Source organism: Lineus longissimus, chromosome 7, assembly GCF_910592395.1.
Source record: "Lineus longissimus chromosome 7, tnLinLong1.2, whole genome shotgun sequence".
NCBI classification, from domain to species: Eukaryota; Metazoa; Nemertea; class Pilidiophora; order Heteronemertea; family Lineidae; genus Lineus; species Lineus longissimus.
This window is the reverse complement of record NC_088314.1, coordinates 20,401,982-20,419,341: the sequence shown is the minus strand read 5'-3', so window position 1 is coordinate 20,419,341 and position 17,360 is coordinate 20,401,982. Positions and strand designations below refer to the sequence as shown.

Here is a 17,360-nt window from a genome sequence, read left to right as displayed (position 1 = left end):
GGGCCAAACACAATTCTCAGAGATCAATTCTCATAGAACAATCATCAGATATAATTGCATATTTCGTCTTCCAGTTAACTCTGCAGCATCTTTCATCAGGCTGTTTATTTCACTCTTCCAGCTGGTTATCGACCACAATACTCATTTTGACTCCTCCAGCTGGTTAACATTCCAAGCCGTTTTTGTCCTCGGACAGTTTCCCCGAAACAGCGGTAGTGATGAAACAGCCACAAACATACCCAGTCGGCCGTCACCACTTGGTTGAATTGGCTAAGGCTTGTGGGTGCCTATCGTCTTTCCAACTCGGTGAGAGAGATGAGACAGTCACATGCAGACCGAATCGGGCCTGGCTGTCTGATGCAATGTCTTGTCAACACGCGAAGATGGATGAGACAGTCACAACCCAGCTGAATCAGGCCTGGGTGTCCCATATTTTAAAGGGATGACAGTCTAAAAGTGTCCTGGTGATATAAAAATGGTGAGAGAAATGAGACAGTCACAACCTAGGACCTTGTGCCCCACCGTTTCGTGCAGCTGTAAGACAATGATTGCGAGATCACATCGGCCCTGGCAGCTCCACCATCATGCCTTCACGGAGACCGAGATACGACAGCCAAAATCATGCCAAATGAGGCGTTGCAGCTCGATCGTCTCGCCAACACAGGGTAAGACAAAGCTAGATCGGACAGTCACACGGCCAAACAGATAGCAAGCAGCCAACACCAGTCAAAGGGTTTCGTTCATGGTTCCATGGCTACTTTACCTCTGAAGACAATGTTTTGCGTTTCCTTCTATTTCACAAATACAACAATACACTTGTTTACTTACAGGCAAATGTTACTAATTTATTCATAAAATAATGAAGGACGGACGCATGGGAAATTGGTGACCCAAAGAAGAAAGTTGACCAGCTGTGTAACAAAAATGAGAGTGATATCCACCCAGAAATTTGCAAGGTCACTGTATCATATATGCTGGTGACCCATCCGATCGATGACCGTGCTCAACGTAGTTTTACTTCTAGCTATGGAGACAAAGAGCACTAACCATTAGGCCATAAAGGAATTCCGTTAAGCCGTGTAATATAACTGGGGGAACAATATATAGTCACTCAATGGAAATTATAATATGGGTACCACTATTGCCCTCTATACACAATATGCAGCAATGCACAATCAGTGTCCAAACACTATTTGATATAAGCCAAACGTCTTTGTTAAACGTCTCTAGCATTTTTTCCAGCGCTTGTCTCGATCGTAATCACTGGTAACGCTACACCATAGGTATTCGTTTCCTTGCCTGATACAGCCGTTCTTCCATTCCTTGTTGTGGCGGAATGGGAACACGCACGCTGGAAAACAATCATGTTGACATCGGTAGAAAGTGAGGATGAATATGTTGAACTAATCAACAAGACAAAAACAAATACAAGGAGCTTCATAGCCCAGTGGTTAACATTGCTGCTACCACACAGTAGAGCCTGGGTTTGATCCCGGCGTGGCTTCAAGACTCTTCACAGTCCTTGTATGAGACGTTAAATCAAGGTTCCTTGTCTCTGGGGCCTCTGCCAGGGCAAGCGAAGACCCCACTAAGTTAGGAACATGAGTATCTTGCGACTGACTCTACCTCTGGCTAAAGATGGTGACACTAGGTCAATACACCCATTGACCCAATTGGCACCAAAACAGCATAAAAAACGCTCATCGCTCCTTGGAGGAGGAATACTCCCTGGAAAATAGCGCTAGCAAAGGATTTACTCACGTTCATAACATTTCTTCCATTTCTTGTCCTTATCATAGTCGGAGGTGGTGGCACACCAGTTATACCCTTGGCTCCACTCCGTCAGGCAATGATCATGGAGCTTGTTCTGTCTTTTGAAGGGGAAAACGCAAGCTGGTTCGTCTTTTTTCTCATCTGTAACTCAAGGTATGAACGTCATGGAATAAGTTTGAAAGGAATAAGAACTAAGGGAGCATCTCAAAAGACATTGAAGCCTAATAAGACAAACTTTTTTTAGTCTGAGGGAGGGGGTCATCAGTTTACCATCCAAATTTCTTCTTTTTTTAAAAAGTACTCTGTTGGGATCGGCCTCCAAGCAATTTGCAAGAGTTGCTATTGAAGGCAAGAGCAACACGAAGAGAATGTTACCTCTCTCCTTTCCATACTGTCTATAATAACAGCATTGTTGAAAAGGCCAATTCCTTTTCAAGTTCGGATCTTTTGGGTCCTAACTAGAATACACCGTACCTGCGCTGCACTCCCAATCATAGTAACTAAACTGCTTGTCTTTGATGAAAAACGTATCATATATCATAGACACATTGTATTTTGACAACCGGCACAGTTCATGTCCGTGGTCGTATTCCACAGATTTGCAGACGAATTTGTCTTCACTGTCGCACATATCGCGACATTTCATAATAGATGTTACATGCTGTTCAAGCCTTGCGTCGAGACCCTTGATGATTTTGTTTTTGTCTTCGAACCATGTTCTAGTTTTGCAGAGGGGTCTTCCAACTGAAATGAAATCAGATCATCTTTAACATGAATTCTTTATTGCTGCGTACGTGCTTGTGATGCAGTGGTCAATGAAGGCCCCGGCAAGATCTTGGAGAATAAGTGGCAAATCTTAGATTCTTCATGAGTCAGCTTAGTTTTCGTTTTTATCATTTTCTCTCATGTGGCGCACTGAATTCTTGTAAATCATGATTCATCAATTAGATAATTAGATAATAAGTTAATTAACTATTTAGCTAATTAACATTTATTTATCTAATTAACTGGCCGATTCCACTGACCTTCGCACACCCTCCTCACAAGCAGCTTTGCCAGCGTCTGCAACAACTTGAAGTCGCCGATGTTAAAAACGTACTTCTTTGTAGGAGGCGACGCGATTGCGTGGAGATCCGGACTCATAATATCCGTACCAAGATTCACCACCAGAACCCAAATGCCCGCCGCGTGTGCTTTCTCCGTCTCCATCAGCAGCTGAACTTGATCAGCCGTCTGAGTTCCGTCAGTGAAAACAATAGCGACATCTGGTGCCTCTCGACGACTTCCGTGTTCCCTTAGGAAGAAATCTGTCCGTAATTTCTGGAGGAGTTTTAAAAGATTTGTTCCGCCGGGACCGATGTATTGGTAATTGTCCACAGATTTCTTCAGCCACTTCCGGTCGGTGAAAGCATTCAGATTGAAACCAGTCTGAAAAGAGAACAGGGCATTGAGTTTTTAAATGAGATTGAAAATTGTTACGCGGTAAAACCGTTTGACATTACTGTTATGACCACTCACAAGGGAGCTTCCGAGGTGGACTATTTGACGATGTATCTTTTAAAAATAATTTTCTTAAGTCATCGCTTACCTCCACATGTTCTCCAAAACCCCCAAGGGCGATCCTGATGTTGCTCTCGTCAAGGTCAAGTTGGTCAAGGACGAAGTTGATTGCCCTCTTCGCCTGTGCCAGCTTGGCGCGCCCAACGCTCGGCGAGAAGTCGATCATGAATACAACATCTGCCATTACACCGCAATCTGAAATATAGAAAAATGATTAGGTCAGGACAAGATTACACGACAACATCTCATTCTCCAAGCAGACTGAAGGACGCTCTGCCAAAACAGACTGCCATTACACCATAGGGTCCTGGATGTGTCACAGGCGTGTGATAGTATCAGAATCAACAGATCTTCAAACACCTGAGATCTTCTCCATGATCTTTATCTATTCTTGACTACAAATGAAATATCTCAGTGTAAAGGTTAAGCCACTTACTGTCTTCAGCTGGAGCATCAGGTGAAGGCATTTCCGTCAATATGCAATCTGGATTTACCGACCACTTTATTTGCGACTTGTTAGGTATACACATCTTTAGCTTGTCATTAGGATGTATTTCACCCGACGAGTAACACTGGCCATTGATGAGACACTTATTGGCCTGAAATGACAAACAGCTGTCACAGAACGTAGAAAAGCATTCATCGATAGTGATATTGCTTGAGCGTTCTCCAGCGAGATCCTACCATCGTTATGACGTCATTTACTGCATCTGCTATTTGATCACGTGTCAAGTGTCTGGCTTGATTGCATGGCAAGATAGTGTGTGATACATTTGAAGTTATCAACAGACGACAAAACGTCGTTAGCTGTTGTCGTTGTTACGATGTTTGCATGGTTCTTGAAAAGATACACGCCTCGTTGTGCCAACTATAGACATCCATCAAAAGTATGTCTCCGCACTTAATTGTTCCTTCACTTACTCTGATTATACATGTTCCCTTCTTCCAGTCGCAAGTCTGGCATTGTGGGTCGTAGCAGATGACCAACACCTTCCCGCTCTGGATGTGGCCATTGTTACTGACCGTGATCACCACACTTATCCCATCAAATGGATTGGGACATTCCACGAGTTCGCCATTGATGTATTTGCCTTTCACGACAACGGGATCGCCGATATTCTTCTGGCCGGTGGCTGTCACCTGAAGTAGAATTGAAGTTTGATCGTGACAGATGACTGTCTGGTAGCAGTTGCAGATGACTGTCTGGTAGTTGGAGACAATCTCTGCTACAATCAAGTCCATTGCTGTCCTGTTTTGCCAGCTGGACTTGTCGTGAGGATGTTGCTTGGGACTGGCGCTGTCATACAACACGCAGTGACCCAAGTCCAGCCTGGCTGAAGTCAGCATGTGCAGTACCCAGTAGGCTGGTACAGTGCAGGCTTTGTTGAGAAGACTTGGGAGTCTATCACCGCAAAGTTTAGGACCTCTGAGCGTGAGTGTCAGCATACCTGACACATGAGCTGACATTGGCAACTTTCTTTTGCTAGATTTGAGAAGATTGGGGTTTTCTTTGTTGCTATGACTGATATATCAAAGTGGCATGCACTGATAATTTCCTTAAAATGTAAAAGAACATGTCGCCTTACCTCAACCTTCTGTACTGTACACACGAGAGTATCGACTTCTAAGAACTTCTCGCCAATGATCACAATGCCCTTGCATATTTTCCCAATGGGACAGAGGCCACCGTCCACGATACCAATGACAACGGGAGGTGTGGTAATCTTGATCGAACAGTCGCTGCCATGGTAATCCTGGTCGCAGATACAAACACCTGAAGGAAGATGCAATTTGATTTTAGTTTTTCGAAGGTGGCGTTGGCTCTCACAAGTCACACCAGACCAATTTTCTCTAACTGTGCACATAACTTGATGACCATGAATCGGCTACTTTCCTTCTACCTATGTTCTCCCTTTAAGAACTACCCACCTTTTTGGCACTTTCCTCTCCCCGTGCAGTCGTTGTCACAAAGAACGTCCGTGATCTCCGTCGGCGGGATCAAGATTCCACCATCGCCCGGCACCCACTTGTCAATCTCTTTATCGATTTCGTTCAGGCATTCCAACTTCAAGGAGTCTAGGGCCGCCTTGGCCCAATCTTTGCTGTCAGTCAGCTGCAAATTACAGAATATCAACGTCAACATTAAAACAGGGTAACAAGACATGTTCACATTCCAAGTCCATGCTCTAAGCATTCTTGTCACCCCAGTCTTCACAGGCACTAAATCTTTGAACTCTGGTATGAAGGACAAAGAAACCTGTCGGGAATGAACCCACGCCCTATCGGTTAGGAGTGACACACTCTACCACAACACCACTGCATACTCCCTGGCCTTACCTTGATATCAGCTATACAACCTTCCACAAGTTTAGCAATATCAATCTCGAGATCCTTGCACTTTACGCCGGCCACCGAAGTTTTGATGAACTTGGTACAAAACTCCTTGGCTTCCTTCTCAGTTTTACCAGATACTGTTGGCCACTCTGGCTCCTGAAACAGTAGATGAGAATAAATGTGACCAGGCCCATGTCACACAGAAGATGAGCCTAAATGACACCAGGAGATTATGGAAGAAATTGATGTGCTCAAATTTCACAGTAGGCAGACAATAGTGAAATGAACCGATAGTCCGTCTCAGCCTACCAAGCTCAGAGCAACATTTGCCTGGTTTTGATTGACAGGTCACAAATAACAAGACAAAGTTCTCAATTCTCAATGGCCTTCACACAATATGGCATCATAATTTGTCGTAAAAGTCTTGTTAGGGTATCAAGGGGATGCTCATACAGAGTTTACAAGCTTGGCCCAGTAAGGAAAGAATCAAGCAGCACCCAGACCGAGGTTTTTTTATCAGAACACTTACAATGGGTATCCAAGTTTCGTTGAACTCAAATTCATTGTCGACGTCAGGTTTTTCCGTCTTACACCACGATGGAATCTTACCGACGTCCGCGACCTCATCAGTGATATCTTTACCTGATTGAAAAACAACATGAGAAAAAAACATGAGAAGTATGAAATGCCACACTCAATCCGTCTGACTGGCAAAGCAGTAAAGATCCATGCTTTGATGAAACATCAACCCCTGTCACCTCCGAAGTTATGGCTCCGAGAAATATTTGCCAGCTGAGCTAAACTTATCATTTGGAGGACACTGTTTCTCTCCGATATTACCATACCAGTAGTTTCATCCACATCTATTCAGCAGACGAGCAGTAGATCCTTGCGGAACCGACCTACCTTTTGGAGGACATTGCTCCCCAGGACATGCAATGGTGTCATAGTTGAATCCACATCTATTCTGGAGACGAGTCGAGCACTCGCAGTAGATATTCACCGAGTCGATATCATTCTCGCGCTTGGGGCAGACACCTTGGTAGAGTGATTCATTACCAATGACTCTGAAAAACCAACAAGAAAATGTGACGAATTTCATGCCTTCAGACCATCAGGGTGAGGCCTAGAGTTTCGTGCCGGCTTTGGGGTTCAGAGCAGGGACCTCGGACCGCTAGCCAAAAGTCTGATCCCCTAGACCACATTGGGAGGGCTTGCCTAGAGTCTCACACGGGTTCGGAGCAGGGACCTCGGACCGCTAGCTGAGAGTTTGAGACCCTAGACCACAGTGGGAAGGCTTGCCTAGAGTCTCACACGGGTTCGGAGCAGGGACCTCGGACAGCTAGCCAAAGGTTCGAGACCCTAGACCACAGTGGGAAGGCCTGCCTAGAGTCTCACACGGGTTCGGAGCAGGGACCTCGGACAGCTAGCCCAGAGTTCGAGCCTTCCGACCACTGCAGTAAGGCCTATGACTGTGTGGGTCAGAGCACAGGTCTCAGACCACCAGCCCAGACTCTGAGCCTTCAGACCACTGTGGGATGGTCTAGAGTATCATGCCAGCTTTGGGGTTCAGAGCAGGGACCTCAGACGGCTAGCCAGAGTGCCGAGCCTTACTTACTTCCATGTCTTGAAGAAATTGTGTGGTTGACCGGTGAGGCGATGTATCTTTCCAGTCTTGTCTCTCCCATCATCGTCCCTCTTCTTGTTGAATGTACCACAAAGTCCTATAATTATAAACAAAAATCATGTAAGAGGAACCAAACCCAGGACAGGTGTTGTTCTTCAGAAACTACATTCGAATCTTTACCGACGTTATTCAAATTTCACTCTTGAGAAACTTGATTATCATTTCTTTGAGACTTGATACATGCCAATATGGTTGAAAGGAATGGGATCAGTGACTTAGTGACTCCTTTTGACAGAGGAAGGATCCACAATGAGCTACTTATGTTTCCCACTCTGCATTAGTCTCTCCTCGACTCTAAAGAGCCAATAATGAGCTAAATTCGAACTCGCTCTCAACTCAACATTTGAAGGTATTACCTCAGCAAAATCCATGCCAGTCAACAAACATGGTAATCTAACTGAAGTGACTTGTCATCAACTTTATTTGATGGGATCTCTATCAGAGCAGAATGATGTCTTACCATCAGTTTGTCCGAAATCTCCCACGGCCGGTTTGACCCAGATGTTCACAAACTGTTGGTAGCTGTTCTGAACGGTCAAGACTGTCCCATGGGGGAATATAACCTAAGAAGAGAGATAAATATTAACACCGGTGCTGCTGGACTGGTTCATATAGGACGAGTGATTTTCATCATGTCCGTGGTGAATGCAACAAATTATCTGAATGGTCAACGCAGAAAACGATCAGATTTTGGGTGTCTTTCTTTTACGCCAGACGTCCAGTCTGGGTGCGCGATGACTGGCATGCCGTCAGGTCCCACACTCAAAGAGGACTATCAGCTTTTGGTGAAAGACTTGGACACTCACTTCATATTTTGCCCCGCCGTCCAACCTCAAGATCTTGGTCCCAGGAGTCAGCTCGCCATTTTTAAACACAGTCACGGTCAGATGCCGTCTGTTTGGGTCCGGCTTAGGGCCGCACCGATCAAGCAGAATGACGTCATCTCCAATCTTGGCCGCGGCTCCACAATTACAAGACGGGTAGCCACCGCCACATTTCCTGTAATAGCCTGTGATCTGCGGGAAAATAGGAAAATATCAACGAGGGTCTCAGTAACTACGTTACTCCATTACACGAAAAAATGACTCTGACTTTTGGTGATTTTGTACAAAAGTGACCAAAATGAGGTGTTCATCTGAAACTTAGATGTCGAAAGTATCTGGAAATACTTACTTCGCCAGTATCGGACAAAGCACAACCAAGAAAGAGACATTTTAAGCGGTTTTTTTTACAAAAATCCATACGTACCATGTAAGGCAACTGCCTGTGCTTGTAGAGGATGAACTCCCCGGTATCATAGTTATTGTAATAGCTGAAAAATATGGTAAGTAGAATCGTTTCAGGTTTGGTCCCCTAGTGGCCAAGTCAAGAAACAGATCAGGCCAAAAATGTATCCCCAGTGGTCATCTGCAAGGGCATAGCTAGTGGTGACCAATGCCCTCCCAGAGGTCGCCAAAAAAGATGTTTTGACCGTGAGTTTGGCCAAAAATATCAAAAATTGTATTTGCCCCACCCTCAAGACCAAAAAGCTAGCTACACCCCTAACCTGTCCTCAGGGTCCAGATGCAGAATCTTTCAGGCCAATAGCCCAGGTGGCTCACCTGCCATCGAATGTAGTCATATGCGGATCATTCAGCGACTTGCAGATGCCTGAACAATCCTTATCCTTCACATTGACGGTAATCTGCGTCGACGTAACGACCTCCTTCACATTCCCATCGACGACGCAGACAGCCTCCAAGATGATCTGGCGCGTTTGGTCCTTGTCGTATTTATTGTCGACTTTTGCCTTGATCGGGATTGTGATCGTTTCATCCCAGTTGGTTGAAGACACCATCGTACCGCAGAATGCCTCTTCGACTTTTGTTCCAGGGTACCCGACGACTGAAGACAAGATTAGAAAGATTAAAGGCTTGGCTTTCTTCGGTTTCCTCCTTCTTACAATACAATCGCCCAATATTGTTGATAGAGCTAATAATGTCAGAGTTGACACTCAGCTCTCAACTCAATACTTTCAGAAGATAGCGGCCTCACCTGCTTGTGGCATGGTCTTGCCAGAAGGACACGTCAGATCTTTCTTCGGCGGAATGGTGGCGATGATCTTCAGGTCACACTTCTGGGAGAGGTCACAGTCGCAGTAGAAGCGCGGGGGCAGTGTCAACTCCAATTCCAAGATGGCAGCGGCGCCACCTTCGTGCACCTCCAGGGGTCCTGCGGTCACGATCTGGAGAGAAAAACAGCAAATTAAGTTCATACGATTTCAACCCCAAAGGCAAATCATCAACATAAGTACCTCACGAGGTCAATACATGACACGTTCACACATCTTACAGCGTTTCCTACCTTTATTTCTGGTTTATATTCCGCGCTGACTTTTGCCGGGCTCTTCTCGTCTTGGCATGTGGTGGCGAAACAGGAGCTCACACGACACGTCAAACCCTGCAAGGAACAACATGAAGTTCTATAACAAAACAGGAACAACATTAAGGTTGACTTCAATGCAACGTGGCAAGTACCAACAAAGGTAGAGCCTCTCTATTAAGGACACCCTCAGGACTGACAAGTGCTATCCTTAATAGAGAGGAGTCTTGATTAAAGAGGTCAAATAGAACAGAAATAAACCAATTTGGGACCAAAGCTAGTGTCCATAGTAGAGAGATGTCCGCTTAGGCAGGTTTCACTGTAAATACAACCACTCTTGACAAGGTGACAATATTTTACTCACATTCTTGGCATCAATGTGGCCCATGTAATCTGGTTCGTCCAACTCGGCAAACTCATTGTCATCGTTGACCATCTCTTTATGAATGACCTCGCCCTTCGACAGCCACTCGACGAAGAAATTCACATTTCTCTCCTCGACTTTTGGAAGCATGCATCGGAATAGAACATCGCGGCCATCATTGCTGACTTCGGCTTTGATGACTGGTTCCGTTGTCATCGTGGGGTATTCTGAAAGAATATTTAGAAGTATAGTAATGAAGTCTTCTGTCCAAGAGAGTTCTGTTCTTGGGCACAGAGTTTTGTGGTCAGGGTGGCGTCCTTTGGCCAGTATTCCTCTCTATTCTTCATAGGGAGCAGGTCTGAAGCACATGAGCTCGAGTCTGGTCTCCATCTTCACATTAGCATCAAGATGATGAGGGTCCATGGTCCAGCCATAACTTCTAACACCAAGGAACTTTTCCCATCCTCGCTCTGTTCTTCGTCAACACCAAACATGACTGGCACCAATCTGAACAAACTCCATATACAAACTCACCCTTCACGATTTCCAACTCCTCCAAAATCCCAAAATCTAGATCCCAAAAGTCGGCGCCTTCAACGTCAATAGTAGTCTCGACGATTTCCCTACGACGGCGCTTGGCAGCACCTCTCACTTGCGATGGCGACGCACCAATCAGAAGGTTATTCTTGTGAAGGTTCCCCTTCCTCGTCTGTGACTTTGTTGAGACCTCCTTGTGCTTTTTGTTGACAGTCATCGTGATTTCGCCTTCCTTCTTCCAACTCAGCTCAAACAAGTACCATTCCCCTTTCTTAAGATCACCTTGAAAAACATCAAAAAGCATGACGAGACCCAAAGACAGCACTGGAGTTGGTAGGGACATGAGTGCCGAATGCAATCAGGCACACTCCCAAGGATAGCACTCCATTGGACAGTCGACGGGAGAAGAAATCGAGGCCGTCCAAAAGAGACCTGGTGCGGTAGGGTAGAAAAGAAGATGAAGCAGCTTGGTCTGACCTGCGGAAACATCCGCAGACAGGTCGCCGACCGATCAAGGTGGAAACTGAAGATTGACGCTGTATGTGTCCTCTAGGCATGAAGAGGACTAAGTAAGTAAGTAGATGTGACAGGCCCAGTTGTTTGCACCATGCCACCACGCCACACTGACATCACAGACAGACTTTGCTTACCATAGGAGACAAGATATCGCTTGGTGTAAGTGCTGACTCTGAAATGGACTTGATCCTTCTCGTAGAAGAAAGCGACACCATAGGAATCGTCCATGTGTCCTCCGTTGGATATGATATACGTTTGATCCTACAAATTGAAACATATATACAGGGTGTTAAAAAATTCCTTCTCAATAGAGAAGGTGTCCTGCTTTAAGAGATGTCCGCTAAATTGAAGGTACACACAAGTTGCAATTTCACGAAACCCACTAAAATAAAATGGCTGCGACTAATTCCAGGTTTACAGTATTTTATGATTGTTCCTTACCTTAAAGTTCAGAAACCTGAGATACACCGAGATGGATAAACCATATTCACATCGTTCAGGGTTGGCGTAACAGTGACTATCCTGGTCCCCAAGATCCACGTACCACAGGCTACTCCTCAGGGACAAAGACTTTCCCTTCTTGCCTGGTTTGAGGATGGCTGCACCGCCGTGGGTCGGGAACGTCCCGTTCTTGGTCTCGATGGTGTCGCCCTTGGCCGCGATGAATGTGACATCGTGAGTAATGACCGACCCCCCTGAAAAAAATAAGGCAAATTTTGCGATGCATTGAATATTCTCATTTCTCATTGACAATTACAAATTGGGGATAAAAGCAGCCACTTACAACCCTAAGTTGGACGCCCTCAGGCTCCAAGTCAGAAGGAAGCCACACTATTTCATCGCATCAGAACATTAAACTGTAAAGTCCACTCACTTCCAATCTCGCATCTCCTCCCAGCGAAACCTTGGGTGCATCGACAGCTGTAGTCCTCGCACCATCCACCGTTCTGGCAGCCCTCTGGGGCACAACCTGTAAGAAGATTATTCAGTAAATTAGACATTTGACAGGCACCACGTTGGAGTGTTTAGACGACATCCTGTGCTGTTTCCTTTCAAGATCTGTATGACAAATAACTACCCTTTTTTGAGGGCTCTCTGTATGCCTTGTCTCAAGTTGTCAGAACAATGCAATACCCCAGTGACTGTCGGCCCCGACGTAGTTTTGCTGGTACCCTCTTCCACTCAATGGGAAGGCATCGAAGAGTTCAGCTACTCTGAAGAAACCACCTACCTCGCCCTTCAGGGAGGGCTTGATGAGGGAATAGGAAAGAATAGAAGTGTCACAGCGAGTCCAAACATGGCCGTCTCAAACGACGTCCGTGAGACTCTATTAACTCTTTACCTTTTGGATCACATCCGTACAACTCCATCCTAAAGCACGGCGAGCCCTCGAAAGCTAACGCATAAATCTGGAGCTTATTGGCGATGAACGGGGTGGGCAGTCGAGTAGCCATGCTTAGGGTTGCATTCGCTGCAGCTTTCAGAGTCTGGAACATGAAATGACAACTCCATATAGAAATTGATCAATTGTGGAGCGCGGTGACGCAGTGCGAGGGAGTGCCGGACTGTCTGGTGATCTAGCGGTTGTGGGTCGAAGGCACTCTGTTCTTTACTGAAAGGGTTTTGAAGGTTAAGTAGGCACTTGAAGACTATGTCACATCCAGAAGGCTTGGATGGGACCACTTCAACAAAAAGAGATAATGCCAATATGGCACTTTAGCCAAAAAATGGTGAAGTTACTTTAAACAGCTAAACCATAAAGCAAAATAATACTCACCGCTGGTTGTCCCCGATATCTGTAATAGTCCATCTTTCCCTCAATTGGATACTTAATGGCATAAATCGTCAAGTATTTGTCTGGAAGGGCGTCGCCAACCTTGGCCGGGTGCTGCATGGCAACCTTGGTCACGGCTGTGGACTTGCCAAGCCGTACTTCCACGTACTGTCCCCGACCGGCAACTGACGGTTTGGGGCACCAACCTCTGGTACCCTTGTCTGGAGAAGCGATAAAACAAGATGAAGGAAATAGAAAGGTTTGGCTGAAAGAGGATTTGGGCAGCAAAAAAGTACTTTTCGCCAAATTTTGTGATACAACGAATAAGACGTTGGTAGCAGAGGACAGAAAACAAGGCCCAGTTGATGTTTGAACTCAAGACCTTTGGTTTACATGGCCATCACTCTTCCTTATCCATGTTTTGACTTGAGTGTTTGGACCTGGGGCCGATTCGACTGGGAAACGACAAATTCAAATAAGTCAGCTTTGAAAGGGTCAACAATATCTCAAGGAATTCTGTATAGAACTGTTCATGGGAGACACTTACTATCACAGCAGTTGAGTCTGACATATGCTGGTGAACTTCCAGGTGCATTACTGGAGGCTGTGATCTGATTGTCCTTGATGTAGCCGCTCTCTAGGCCGAGGGGATAGTTACAACGGATCGGGTCGATCGTAACTGAAAAATGAAAATAGTACTTTCATAAAATCTGCCCAAGGCCGAAGGCAGCAACATGAAAAAAAATGATTATCCACTTGGTGATGGGAATAAAGGGTGGGTCGTGACGTGATGCCAGTAAAGGAAAACCTGCCGGGGACTTCATTGAATCGATGAAGGAACTCGATGGGAACATGGGACGGGAAGCAGGCAAGTCACTTGCATTACTCACCAGCCTTTTCGCAATACTTTCCCGAGAACTTCTGTGGACAGGCACAGGAATTTTTGGCAACACATGTCCCGCCGTTCTGGCAATCTTTCGGACAGAGAACTTGAAAAAGAAGGGAAACATGTATTAGGGAGTGGACTGACCAAAGACATTATTGTGGACACCCTCAGGACTGATGAGTGATGTCCTTAATAGAAAGGTCAAAGTGAATGGAAACAATCAATATGGGTCAAGAACTTGTGTCCTCAAGAGAGAGATGTCCTCTAAGGGAGGTTCCAGAGCATTACCTTTGGTGTCACAGCCGAGGAGCTCCATCCGGAAGCACGGCCTGTTCCGGTACTCCAGGGGCAGGATACGGATCTTACGGGTAACAATGGGCGTGAACCGGGTCTTGGAGGTGAGGACAGTCGAATTGGCGCTCCCTTCAAATTTCTGGGGAAAAATTATGTTAAATGTGAAAGCTGCATATTTTGTAAGGTACAGCCAGCTTGAAACAGCCTCTATCCCACAAAGTACAGTTCTAAGGTATGACCTGAGAATGGACTTGTTGTATGTACTCATTTTCCATGTGAAGTATTTGGTGGCTAAAATCAGCTTTGGGACTCAAAAACAAAAATAATTATTTTTAACCAAGCAAGCTGGAGTCTGCAGCTTGGTTCCCCCTGAAGCACCCTGGTTGATTCTGGTGACCCTTGGTTCAGCTTAGCACCCGACAAGCTGCTTTTGTGGTAGTTGGAAAGTCTTGCAAATGGCATCAATGTCAGTAACTTCAAATTGTTTTGAACTCACATATTGCACGTTGCCATTGTTGAAATAGAGAAACTCGTCCTTGTCGTGTCTGAGGTATTGAAAGTGGAACGACTTGACGAAGCTTTCTTTGGAGTCGGTCAGCTGAAGTTTGATTCCCGACACGGCTGTCATCGTGCCGAAGTCGACCTGGAACCAAGGGTTGTCTTCTTTTTGGAGGCAGAAACCACCTGGGTAGTCTCCTGGATCGGAAAATAGTTGAGAGTTCGAATGATCAAAATACAGGCTGGACTACCTATGCCAATGTGGCAAGGCATTATTGAATATTGTGTGTCATTGTTTCATCACAGACAGGTCAGACTAAGCTATACCTCAGGTTGGGCTGGTTATCACTGGTAGCCTCTGAACCAGTTCACCTGCTCAGGTCAGGCAAGAACAGGCGACACCAAGCTACATGCAAATTGGCCTACAGGTTTGACTGCTCGCCACTGGTATCCTGTAAACTAGAGCCACCTGTTCCAGGGGGAAGACTGGCCTCCTGAGCCCCCACTGGTATCCTGTAAACTAGAGCCACCTATTTCAGGGGGAAGACTGGCCTCCTGAGCCCCCACTGGTATCCTGTAAACTAGAGCCACCTGTTTCAGGGGGAAGACTGGCCTCCTCAGCCCTGGCAAGGTAGGCAACCAGTCTAGGAGAAGGAAAACTCTGATTTAAAACCTGGGCCGTAAAAGGCCATTGAAGTTGGCAGGGTCGAGCACTCATGACGTGCCTGAAAACAAGACCCCTTACTAAAGCCCTTAAACCTGTGGTTGACCAGCATCACTTTTGGAGTAACGCTACAGAGTGATGGCTTATCAAACATTTCATTTTACCTTTACAGCAGTCGAACCTGACATCATCGATGTCAGCACCTGGACTCATCGAGCTTGCACTCAGCTGGTGACTCTTGATACGGCCATCTTCCAGACCAAGCTCTGCTGCACAATCTGAAGAGAAAACAATTGGGCGGTGTTTCGTTTTTTTGCATTTGGTTGGAGTGTGTATTACTGCAGGTTCCAATCTTTTAAGTCCAGGGTTGGATGCTAATGAGCTTGTTGATGCTAATGACTTAATATGACAGAAGGAAGACTTAACTACTTATTAACCTTTCCACCTACAAATAGTTGAAATAGCCGACACCTTCTTGACAGAAATAGGCCTGGGAATCAGGCCCAGTCATCCAAGTCAAGGGCCTACCTTACAAATCTGACCCCTGGGTTATCACCCAATTGACATTTAACAGAATACTTTAATATTTTCATCATAGATGTGTCTGGTTTGAATGAAATGGAAATAAGGCCAATTCAGAAGTCCCTCTCCAAGATATCGGTGTCATTATCAATAGGGTGAATTCTCAACTCATTTTTATCTTACAACAATCAAAAAATTATTTCTGTTGAAATGACTTTTTAACACCCAACATAATCAAAAGCCAATTAGGTTACAAAGACTGACAACAAACCACTTGACATCCTTTCATGTCAATCATCATCTTGAGTTATGTCTCGTAAAGATAGTAACCATGGAAACAAATAAACTCACTCATCGATATATTTAAGGGTGACATAATGAGTGTATTTATTCTAAAGGGTGTAACACCTTCGACATAATTGGAGCAATCAAGCATGTCAAGAAAAATAAGCGCCTGTCAATTCATTAACACTTTGTGACCTTAATTGAGGCCAAAGGGGCCGAGTGCTTAAGGATCCATCCCTATGATTGTGATTCCAGCAAAAACTACCAGGGCGACTTTTCTTTAGTCTTGCTTCAAACCCAAAAAGGAGGGGTAAATCGTGGGAACTTTGCATTTTTAGACATTTCGCAAGAATCACCATGACAAACTCCTCAAAATAGGGAAAACATTATTCAACATTTTCTTTAGAAACTGTCTCAAAAAGCGTTATTAAAACTTCATATTTGCCAGTCCCCAAAATCTGACCTTATAATTGAGTGAAATAACTCTGCTGTGACGATTTATCTGCTGATTAGCAAGGTTTAGGGATCTATATCATTGTAAAGGTACGAGGACTTCTAATGGACTATACCACTTTGGGACAGGGGGAAGAGGTGGTCATTATGAACAAGATTGAGGTAAACTCATTTAACTTCATTTGAGTTCATTCATAAACTTCATTGCTTGCACACCTAAGAAGAAGTGGTTGAGCCCATGAACAAGGTAATCTTGTCAATAGCACTCATGATAAGGGATTAACAACTGACAATTGGCTTATGTCATGATAGACTTAGCTGAATAAATCCAAATGTTAAAAGACTCAAGAGCAAGATTTTGAATAACTGCTCATTAGTGTTACTAAATCATTTTTTCAATAGAGCCTTAAAGGACACTCTTAGGACTAACAAACGCTGTCCTTAATAGGGAGGTGTCCTCAATAGGGAGGTGTCGTTAGAACAGAGGTCAAATGGTATAGACATGTCCCATCTGAGACGAAAATCACCATCCATAATAGAGAATGTCGCCGTCCAACAATTGCATCCTCATATAGCAGGCCCTTGGATCGTTTCAAGAATATACTCACTTTCATGTCATGGGAGGTGGGAACTCCTGCAGCCTGCAACAAGGGCTCTCTTATTCTTACCAGGTTGAAAAGAACAAAATTGACTTACCAGGGGAAGCCGCATGGCAGAATCCAGCAGAGGCCAGCAGCCCCACCACAAAAACAACCAACATCCTCCTCAAATTCACCAAGTCCGCAAGTATCGAGTTAGCTCAGAGGTGACCGGGAAGGACAGGGTCTAGGTGCTCCTCTGACCGGACTGATT

General features: G+C 45.1%; 1 protein-coding gene across 1 annotated transcript; it reads right to left on the bottom strand.

The window, feature by feature from the left end:
• Window positions 1-822: 822 nt before the first annotated feature.
• On the bottom strand, window positions 823-17,342 carry LOC135490806 (uncharacterized). The gene is made up of 32 exons (XM_064776323.1): window positions 17,205-17,342; window positions 15,413-15,526; window positions 14,583-14,782; window positions 14,081-14,225; window positions 13,797-13,895; window positions 13,454-13,585; window positions 12,910-13,127; window positions 12,475-12,619; window positions 12,007-12,102; window positions 11,574-11,827; window positions 11,267-11,393; window positions 10,614-10,898; window positions 10,080-10,306; window positions 9,698-9,793; window positions 9,389-9,578; window positions 8,956-9,238; window positions 8,603-8,666; window positions 8,161-8,370; window positions 7,815-7,917; window positions 7,286-7,391; window positions 6,574-6,734; window positions 6,197-6,309; window positions 5,671-5,823; window positions 5,263-5,446; window positions 4,920-5,107; window positions 4,255-4,473; window positions 3,770-3,932; window positions 3,362-3,528; window positions 2,799-3,201; window positions 2,248-2,517; window positions 1,762-1,914; window positions 823-1,351 (listed from the first exon to the last, which is right to left on the bottom strand). The coding sequence occupies exons 1-32, from the start codon at window positions 17,266-17,268 to the stop codon at window positions 1,227-1,229; spliced, it is 5,457 nt and encodes a 1,818-aa protein (XP_064632393.1). The 5' UTR covers window positions 17,269-17,342; the 3' UTR covers window positions 823-1,226.
• Window positions 17,343-17,360: the final 18 nt, after the last annotated feature.

Bases quoted from the DNA above. Each gene is read 5' to 3' on its own strand.
- LOC135490806 (XM_064776323.1), bottom strand. From the start codon at position 17,268: ATGTTGGTTGTTTTTGTGGTGGGGCTGCTGGCCTCTGCTGGATTCTGC. The intron at 14,226-14,582 runs GTGAGTTCAAAA...ATTTTTCCCCAG, and splicing joins ACAATGGCAACGTGCAATAT to AAATTTGAAGGGAGCGCCAA. The intron at 10,307-10,613 runs GTGAGTTTGTAT...ATATTCTTTCAG, and splicing joins GGAGTTGGAAATCGTGAAGG to AATACCCCACGATGACAACG.